This window comes from Eleginops maclovinus, chromosome 14 (genome assembly GCF_036324505.1).
Source record: "Eleginops maclovinus isolate JMC-PN-2008 ecotype Puerto Natales chromosome 14, JC_Emac_rtc_rv5, whole genome shotgun sequence".
NCBI lineage: Eukaryota > Metazoa > Chordata > Actinopteri > Perciformes > Eleginopidae > Eleginops > Eleginops maclovinus.
In genome coordinates this window covers 476317-485740 of record NC_086362.1, presented here as the reverse complement: position 1 = coordinate 485740, position 9424 = coordinate 476317, and the positions used below count along the sequence as shown (strand labels likewise).

Below are 9424 nucleotides of genomic sequence, written 5' to 3'. Positions count from 1 at the left end.
TTATTGTTGCTTATTTTATTTTAATTTACATAATTATTGTAAATCTTATGTTAACCCTTTATTTCCGACTGTATTTAATGACGTTTTTTGTATTATTTTTATATACATTTGGTCTTCATATTTTATTGTCGTCTTTTTATATATATTGCATTTGGTTATGTTTTAATGTATTTTCCAGAATATTATTTTTGTATTTTAAGTATTTTCTCATGTTTTTCTTCTAATTTTCTTCTATATATTTTTTAAACCAAACTAATAATATCTATTATTTTTAATTTTGTATTTTTTATATTTATTAAATACATTTTCCTTTAACTTGTCGTAGTATTTTCTCTGTGCTAAACTTCTGTGTACCTACACACTGCAGTGTGTACTTTAGTGACGACCCCTAACTCTGGCAGAAGGTCAAAGTTCATGTGAAGGGGAAATGTGAGACTGGCTCAACATTCATTCAAAAGGCCTTAACCCCGACAAACACACACACACACACACACACGGCTCACCTTTAGCAGTCCGGTGTCCTTGTAGCCTTTAACTGAAGCTAAATATAAAGTATCTGCACATGACTGCAGATTAAATACTGTTACTGAATTCAACAGGATCTTTATCCAAACAAAATACACATCTTTACTCAGAAAAGGTAAGACAATTGGAGACAAAATGAAGTCAAATCAATTTGTTATAAATTACATCATTTCTTACCTACAGAAGGGAGCATTTGGATCACACCCCAGGTTCTATCTCTAAGCCCCACCCACTTCAGCTCTTGACCAATAGAAAGTCAGAAAGTGACAGACAACAGTAAGCCCATTGACAGTTAGTTAAAAGAAGTTACGTTCCGCGTTTCAGTGTAACTCAAAGTACGTACACAGAGAAGAGAAATACTACGCAGTGAGTATTATTATTGTTATGGGTATTATCCCATGCTGTTATACATGTAGTTTCTTAATGTGTGTAAAATATAGATTTATAAATATTGTGCAGATTAGTACTACATTATACCCTGTCAGTAAATACTGTGTATATCTGAGTGGTACAGAAATGTGAAAATTTAAAGTTGTATTAAATGGAAACGTGTAGAGGTCCTCACAAAGAATGCTACACCAACACACACACACACACACACACACACACACACACACACACACACACACACACACACAGAGGAAGAATTATTCTGATCTTCTACTCAAAGCAGCGACAGTAACAGTAGTGACTGTGCACACACAGACACACACAAACCCTCGGAGTACTTGTTTTTAAGATAAAGATATTTTTATTCATCAGATATTTTCCAGATTTCCAAAGATCTGCGGGGGGGGGGGGGGGGAATGGTAACACTGCTAACAGGCCGTGTGGGAATACACCTCTGAACACTTTGTTTACCCCTGATGACAGAACTCAGATACCTAAAGCTCAGGGTGGACACATGGAGGGGGGATCTCAATAACCCTTTGACTGCAGATAGTCTACCATTGTGTAAACCTTCTTGGTCACCTGAGCCGCGTTGGATTCTTTCGTGCCCTTAGCGACGACTACAGCTGTGGAGAAAGAGAGAAAGGTGGGTGAGACAGGTCACCTTTTATACGAAACAATCAAAAGCGCAATCATACAGAGCTGTCATTGACTACAGTTCAGCATTCAACACCATTGTGCCCTCCAAGCTCATCATTAAGCTCAGGGACCTTGGGCTCAACAGCGCCCTTCTGTGACTGGATCATGAGCTTCCTGACGGCAGATCCCAGGCAGTGCGGATGGGGAACACCCACATCCTCCACCTTGACCCTCAAAAACCGGAGCCCCTCAGGGTTGTGTGCTCAGCCCTCTCCTCTACTGCCCTGTTCACGCACGACTGCGTGGCCACACACACGCTCCAACACCATCATCAAGTTTGCTGACGACACGACCGTCATCGTCCTGATCACAGACGGCGACGAGACTGGCGTACAGTGAGGAGTCAGAGCTCTGACATACTTGGTGCAGGACGACCCTCCATCTCAACGGTCACAAACATAAGGGGATTGTGGCTAACACACAAAGGCTAAGACAAACACACACACCACACCACACGGCTCCTTTAGCAGTCGGTCAGCACTTGTAGCCTCTGGTAAACTAAAAAAGTTCCACATGACTGCAGATTAAATATGTTACGACATTCAACCAGGGATCATATCCAAACCAAAATACACACTCTTTCCTCAGAAAGGTAAGCAATTGAGACAATGAAGTCAATCATGTTATAAATACTTCATTTACTTCTACAGAAGGAGATTTGGATCACACCCAGAGTCTATCCTAAGACCCCACCACTCAGCTCTTGACCATGAGAAAGTTGCACGCGTGACAGACAACGTAAGCCCTTACAGTAGGTGTGAAAAATCTGCTCAGTTACAAGTCACCAGAGAAGAGCTGCATCATAATTGAGGGAACCTCTTATACCAGTAGTTTTTAAGTGTGTAAAATAGCGTTAGAATATTGCAGAGACTCCCATAACCCTGTCAGTAAATACTGTGTTTCTGAGTGGTACGTGTGAAGTGTAGAACGTGTAGATCCCAAGATGCACCGACCAAGACCACCAGACCAGAGACATAACCACACAACACACACAACACAGAGGTGAATGATTACTCCGATCTTTATCAGTAGCAGCACAGTAACATAGTGACTGTAACACACAGCCACTACACAACTCGGTGTTTTAGTAACATATTTTATATTTCACATATTCCATTAAAATCTGCGAATAATATATGCATCTGCTAACATCCGTGTAATAATTCTGAAATACTTGTTTATCCACATATGAAATATTTCAATACCTAAATCTTGATAGGGGGTTAAAAATTTGACTCAATATCTACCTTGTTACTTTTGTCACTAGCTTATTTATCTTTGCCCATGCACTGCTTGAGCTGTTGGAGGAGAGAGAGATAAGGTTGATGAACAGTGTACCTTGTATAGATATTCCTGATGTTGGTCCCTGAAGGGAGCATCTCTCTGGTCCAATGGGATTCCTTCGTGAGATTTTGGATTATTGCAGAAACAAACCATCTTCAGATATATATACAAAGGAACTGCAGCACGGTCACATGACTTCACGTCATCACAACTTCCGTTTTTAATCCACCAGAGAGGTATTTACTGAAGTATTTGTCGTAGAACTAAAGATCAAAGTCTCTTCAGCTCGTGTTAACCACAGACATGGATGACAACCACACACACAAGCAGCCATTGACCTCCAGACCAGCGATGAGTCATTCCTGCAGTACCGTCTGCTGACTAACCTTGAATACTCTTGCCAACGACGATGTTGTAGGTGGCGCCATCAGCGTCCGGCCGGCTCTTCAGCTGCAGGCAGGGACATTTGGAGTCATCGTACTGGTCTTTGAGCATCATGCACTTCAACCCAGCGACGGTAGGACCGCACTGGTGAAAACTAGTCGTTTTCCCAATCAGCTTCTTAATTTCGTCTGGCTGAGAGAAAGACAGGCAGACAGACGGGTTATTATCAGTGGATAACCTCACATTCATTGATACATTCTGACCTTGAAGTGTGCCTGCTCAGTTTTATATATTATTTATACTGTTTGCTTCTTTGAGTTGGGAATATTTTGTTGGTGTAATCTTAAATCGTTGGTGGAGCGATCTGCAAACCAGCTATCAGCAAACCAGCTAACAGCAAGCGAGCTAACAGCTAACGGTGGTAGCAGCTAAGCGAACAGACCTAACACAATTAACAGCTAACGGAGGTAACAGCTAAGAAAGCTAACAGCTAACGGAGGTAACAGCTAAGAAAGCTAACAGCTAACGGAGGTAACAGTTAAGAAAGCTAACAGAGGTAACAGCTAAGGAAGCTAACAGCTAACGGAGGTAACAGTTAAGAAAGCTAACAGAGGTAACAGCTAAGGAAGCTAACAGCTAACGGAGGTAGCAGCTAAGGAAGCTAACAGCTAACGGAGGTAACAGTTAAGAAAGCTAACAGAGGTAACAGCTAAGGAAGCTAACAGCTAACGGAGGTAGCAGCTAAGGAAGCTAACAGCTAACGGAGGTAAGAGCTAAGGAAGCTAACTGCTAACGGAGGTAACAGCTAAGGAAGCTAACAGCTAACGGATGTAACAGCTAACGGAGGTAACAGCTAACGGATGTAACAGCTAACGGAGGTAACAGCTAACGGATGTAACAGCTAACGGAGGTAAGAGCTAACAGCTGTTTTCTACATTTGGCGCTAAATCGAATTCATGTGAACGTTTTTAGAAACATCCTCATTCCCCTTGTTTTCCTCAGACTCCTCCAGTGTTGACATGGATTCCTTTAAACTGGTTGAACAGGTTCCACTATTGAATGCTGCAGACACACACACTTCTGCTTGTCTCTGACGAGTGTGTCGCTGACTGGAACACACACACGTTTTTTTTGGGCGACCAGTGCCTTTTAATATAGTACAGTTCAGAAACGGGGAGACAGAGAAGAAGACGCGCGGCAAAGGGGGGGTTCGAACCTGGTATATGGCCGCCTGCTCTACCTACTGAGCTATAGGACGGCCATACACATGTGTTACACTTAAATTAGCACAAGCTGTTTCCTGTTTTCTCAAAATAAAAGCCTTCTGTGTTTTATTTTATTTTAGCATCCCTTTCTTTTTAAATACAAGGCTTTTATTCTGAAATGATTTAGGACAGTGTTGTGGGAAATGCAGTATTTAATTATTCTTAATATTATTGATGTTTAGTCATGTTTAAAATAACCTCAAATAATAACAATTGATTTTTGTGGAATTCCATCACATAACTTGAGGGTTGTTTTAAACTACAGTAATCTGAGAGTACTGTGTACTTTGTGCACTTGTACTTCTTTCTGAACGCAGTACTTTAACCTCCAACGTAGTTTTTTCTCAGGATTCCTGAAGTTTTACACATTCAAAGAGACGAGAGATCAGCGGGTTTCAACGAGCTACAGAAGAATGTGAGGACGAGCACAGACATGACACACACACACACACACACACACACACACACACACACACACACACACACACACACTCACACTCACACTCACTAACAAGCAGTTCCTGTTGCCTGCAGCCAATCAGAGGCCTCAGCAGAAACCAGAAGTGGTCGTCGGTGCTTCCTGTATTCGCTGCTGTTTTCTGACATCATGTCCTTATAAGGCATTTAAAGCAGAGTCGATCTGCAGCCGCCCCGCAGAAACGCCCGGAAACAACGCGCCCGCAGAGAGGATACAGAAATCCTCTTCTCACACGACCGTTAGATTCTCGCCTCGCTCGGGAATAACGACCGTTTTGTAAAATCGATAAAAGTCATGTTTTTGTTTCGTAGAAACCAACGGAAAATGTCTGAAGCATGAAAGAGATCACATGATCAGGGGCCAATTATACTTTACAGACACAAATCACAAATTAAATGTTTGAGGATTTTAAAGAAACGACTTCAGCACAAATTAAGAAAACAATTCTCATTTGTTGTATTTGTTCGCTAAAGCTGAGGGATGGTGAGGGTCTTCATCAGAAACCTGAAGGTATTTATCACGGTGTGAAATCAGCAAATTCTAAACAAATAGTTTGAACAAAAAGGCTAGAAATGCTGCCTTTGTTTCCTGAAAGCTCCATGAGTGCAGTCCAGAGGACGTTTGAACTGAATTCAGAGTAAAGAAACCAAGCATAAAAGAGTGAGGGTTTCTCCTGCAGCATCTGAAGGCAGCGCGGCCCCGCCTGGAGAGCGGGAACCAGCCGAGCGACCGAACACGCCGGAAACTCAAGAAGAAGAAACCTGCGACACGACGCAGAACAACACGCCACTCGTCCAGATGTGTGAACACCAGGAGAAAATATGAGAGAGATAACACCAGGAGCTCCTCCAGGTGTGTGTGTGTGTGTGTGTGTGTGTGTGTGTGTGTGTGTGTGTGTGTGTGTGTGTGTGTGTGTGTGTGTGTGTGTGTGTGTGTGTGTGTGTGTGTGTGTGTGTGTGTGTGTGTGTGTGTGTGTGTGTGTGTACCGTGATTTTCTTCATGTCAGGTGATGCCGCCCAAAGGCTGCCGTCCTGTCCACAGATCGCTGCCCCGATGAGGATAGTCACGTTTTTTTCAGGCGCCATCAGGTTGTCTATGTACTCATCCCAAGACATCGTGATCAATAACTAACACACACACACACACACACACACACACACACACACACACACAGATCAGTAAGATACACACAGTGATATGAAACACTTAAACACACTAACCCTAACCAGCTTCAGGAGATAAAAACTCAAAGACAAACACCAACAAAAGCATTACACAATGTGTGTGTGTGTGTGTGTGAGAGAGAGAGAGAGAGAGAGAGAACACGTCAGCGTACCTGTGCAGGTAGAGTCTCAGGTATGAGGAAGAGGTGAAGGCAGGAGTCAAATGCAGAAAGGAGGAAGACGAGTCTGCTTTTATAGACAGGAGGCTCCGCCCCCTCAGTCTCACCAAGGAAGAGAAAACAAGGAAGTGTGTGTGTGTGTGTGTGTGTGTGTGTGTGTGTGTGCATGTGCGTGTCCGTGTCCTCACACATTCTTATGTTATTTGAATGTCCTTCAAAAGTCTTATCGTTTTTAAAACGACCTGAAAGAAAATAGTTCTCCTTTAATAAAAAGTTCTCCCTGCAGATCCAGTGAGAAAATAAATACAGCTGCAGTTTGTTTCCACACAAACCACTTCCTGCTGATGTGTCTGACTTTGTCTTCAACACACACACACACACACACACACACACACACCCCTGAATACCTGAGCCAGTTGTGGCCTGTGTGTGTGAGGAGGCAGGGGGACGTGTTGTGACTCGGTGTGAATCCTCCTCAGAACAAACAGTACACACAGTACATGAAGTACCAGAGTATTACTACATCAGACTGCAGCAGAATACACACGCTGTTCAGGCCAACAGCGAGAGTACACACTCCACTTCAGCAGTCTGAATATCAATAAACCAACAAACACATACATGTAGCATGATGAGCATTATCAGTGACAGACAGCAGAGGGAGGGCTGTGTGTGTGCGTGCGCGCGCGTGCAAGGGGAAGGGTGTGGTGTCTCAGTCCGGCAGGTTTATACAAGCCAGCATCTCTACATTATGCATACCCCTGGGGAAAACACACACACACACACACACACACACACACACACACACACACTCTCCCTCTCTGTTTGTAAGAAGACAGGAAGTTGAACCTCAACCCAAACTGAAATCTTTAAACACGTGTCAGTAAAGTTTCTGTGCTCAATGTTCTGTTCTTATTCAGCTCTGCATCGTTGGCCATCGGGAGCAGCCCTCTCCTGGTGTTGTGTGACTTTATAAGGTCCAAGCCGCCCTGAGGAGCGCCGGCAGCGAACCCTTGTGACCCTGAAGACACAGCTCATCTTTATTCACAGGAAAGGTTGTTTGTTGTTTGTTTTTAATCGATTCTTTGGTCCTCTCCTCTCGCTCTCTGTTTCCCACATTTCATTTTCTAATGTTGTATTCCTGAGCGGCGCTCTGATTAAATAATAAGCATTTAAAGATTCTGAGTTTAAGCTGAAGCAGAAGAACGAGAGGGGAAGTGCTGCACACACACACACACACACACACACACACACACACTTACACTTCCTCAACTATTTTCAACTTTACTCCAAAAAGTTCACCGTTACAGAGCAAGTGTGTGTGTATGTGTGTGATCTCAGCTAAACACCATTTCTTCTTTGCCTTATAAGGACACACACGCACACACACACACACACACACAGCATTTTAATGAGGTTCAGGTTTTTTTGGAGATAATTCATGTTCTCGCGTCTTATAAACAGATCACACACACTTCCTGTCGCCAGCCTCCACTTCCTGTTCATGTGACACACACACACAACTTTAGGATGTGAGAGAATATTGTCAAAGCCCGTCTACGGAAAGCCCCTTCACTCTCTATTCACCCCCATTGTACCGAATTTGGCTGCAGTTCACCTAGGGGGCGATCGCGGGCGAGTGCAGAATACATGGACCCCTATGGAGCTAGGCGGCTAGCTACATCATTCTCCTAGCATATCGTCTACAAAATCCAAAATACTACTGTGGTTTCCGAGAGGTCGACAGGGATTTTTCGTCAAAAGTGGAATAATCTGGGGGTCATAGCCTTTTGTTTTCTTACAGGTTGGGCAGTTGCGACCCAGGTTCTGCTAGCATCTGGCTAATGAAAGCCGATTGGTCAATGAAGAACTCACGACTGGTTACGACCGAAGAATACGCTTTGTGGTACCTGTCCACAGAACATCAACAACGCTCTTAGGGTGCCAACCGCCGTTAAAAGAGAAGAAGAAGAAAGCTCTTAAGGAGGACTCTGAAAGGACATTACAATCGAACTTTTTTATTTGATTATGGTCAACTTTGGATGTACTGATCCTACCACACACATACATTGTATTGTAAAAATAAATTTGAAAGTTAACTGATTACGAGCATGTGTTTGTTTTCTTACCTTGAGCGTATGTTCGATATTAAAAGGAAAGGAAAGGGAAGGAGAGACACAAGGTGCCGTAAAGCAATTTATCACGCATGACGTCATCCGATTTACAAAAACCTAATTTTAGTCAAAATCAAGCGAATATAAAATACTAGCTATGTGTCGTTTGTGAGGATTATCCATTCCATGTTTAAAAAACTATAGCAGTGATTTAAAAAAAAATTATATCCAAAGAAATGTAGGAATCTATGGGTGGGGCTCCATAGGACCACATTCATTCTGCACTGGCCCACCAGCGCCCCCCAGGTGCAGTACCATACCGGAACGGTTTTGAGAGTGAACGTTCTCGTCAATATTAAAAGTTCTCTGATATTGTTCTTCACGAAATGAAGAACAATATTTTAGAAGTGTAAAATAAATTCTTACCTTTTAAGAGAAAAGAAAACGTTAAAGTCAAATTAAAAAAACATATTTATAAAAAGGAAGTAAAAAAACTCACTTAAAATAATGAATGTTTTAAAAAGCGTTTTAATCATAAAAGCATATTTCGCACTAAATATAAATAAAGTAAATATTGATCATTAAAAACAAACATTCAGATTAAATTCGATGAAGTAAATTAAAAATGTTACATTTAATTCATGAGGGAAAAAGAATAAGAACCTTTAGCAAGAAAACAATAAGTTAAACAACTCGTATTTAATCAATCAAAAAACAACACTTCAGAAATATTTTAAATATATATTTAATTCATGTTTACAATAAATGTGTAGATATATAGTTTGGGATAAATAAAGTATTTAAAGAAATATGGGTGATTTGATCGACTTTTATTCTGGTAGTTTAGTACTTCCTGCATCCTAAATAAAGGGAAAGTTCATATTTTTGTAAAACATTTAATGTTACATTTAGTTTTAAGATCTCGAGACTTCTGATATTTCAA

At 41.8% G+C, this 9424-nt stretch overlaps 1 protein-coding gene and 1 long non-coding RNA gene across 2 annotated transcripts; one reads left to right on the top strand and one right to left on the bottom strand.

Annotated features, from left to right (window-relative positions):
- Positions 1 to 1253: 1253 nt before the first annotated feature.
- Positions 1254 to 6510, bottom strand: LOC134875756 (profilin-2-like). Its single transcript, XM_063900388.1, has 4 exons — positions 6362 to 6510; positions 6012 to 6152; positions 3285 to 3474; positions 1254 to 1541 (listed from the first exon to the last, which is right to left on the bottom strand). The coding sequence occupies exons 2-4, from the start codon at positions 6138 to 6140 to the stop codon at positions 1444 to 1446; spliced, it is 417 nt and encodes a 138-aa protein (XP_063756458.1). The 5' UTR covers positions 6141 to 6152; positions 6362 to 6510; the 3' UTR covers positions 1254 to 1443.
- A 190-nt stretch (positions 6511 to 6700) lies between these two features.
- Positions 6701 to 8471, top strand: LOC134875757 (uncharacterized). Its single transcript, XR_010167280.1, has 2 exons — positions 6701 to 7422; positions 8172 to 8471. It is a non-coding gene; the product is annotated as an uncharacterized LOC134875757 (long non-coding RNA).
- Positions 8472 to 9424: the final 953 nt, after the last annotated feature.

Excerpts from the sequence above, each read along its gene's own strand:
- LOC134875756 (XM_063900388.1), bottom strand. The coding sequence starts at position 6,140 with ATGTCTTGGGATGAGTACATAGACAACCTGATGGCGCCTGAAAAAAAC. Across the intron at positions 3,475-6,011 it reads CTGACATGAAGAAAATCACG|CCAGACGAAATTAAGAAGCT; the intron begins GTACACACACAC and ends TCTTTCTCTCAG. Across the intron at positions 1,542-3,284 it reads CGTTGGCAAGAGTATTCAAG|CTGTAGTCGTCGCTAAGGGC; the intron begins GTTAGTCAGCAG and ends CTTTCTCCACAG.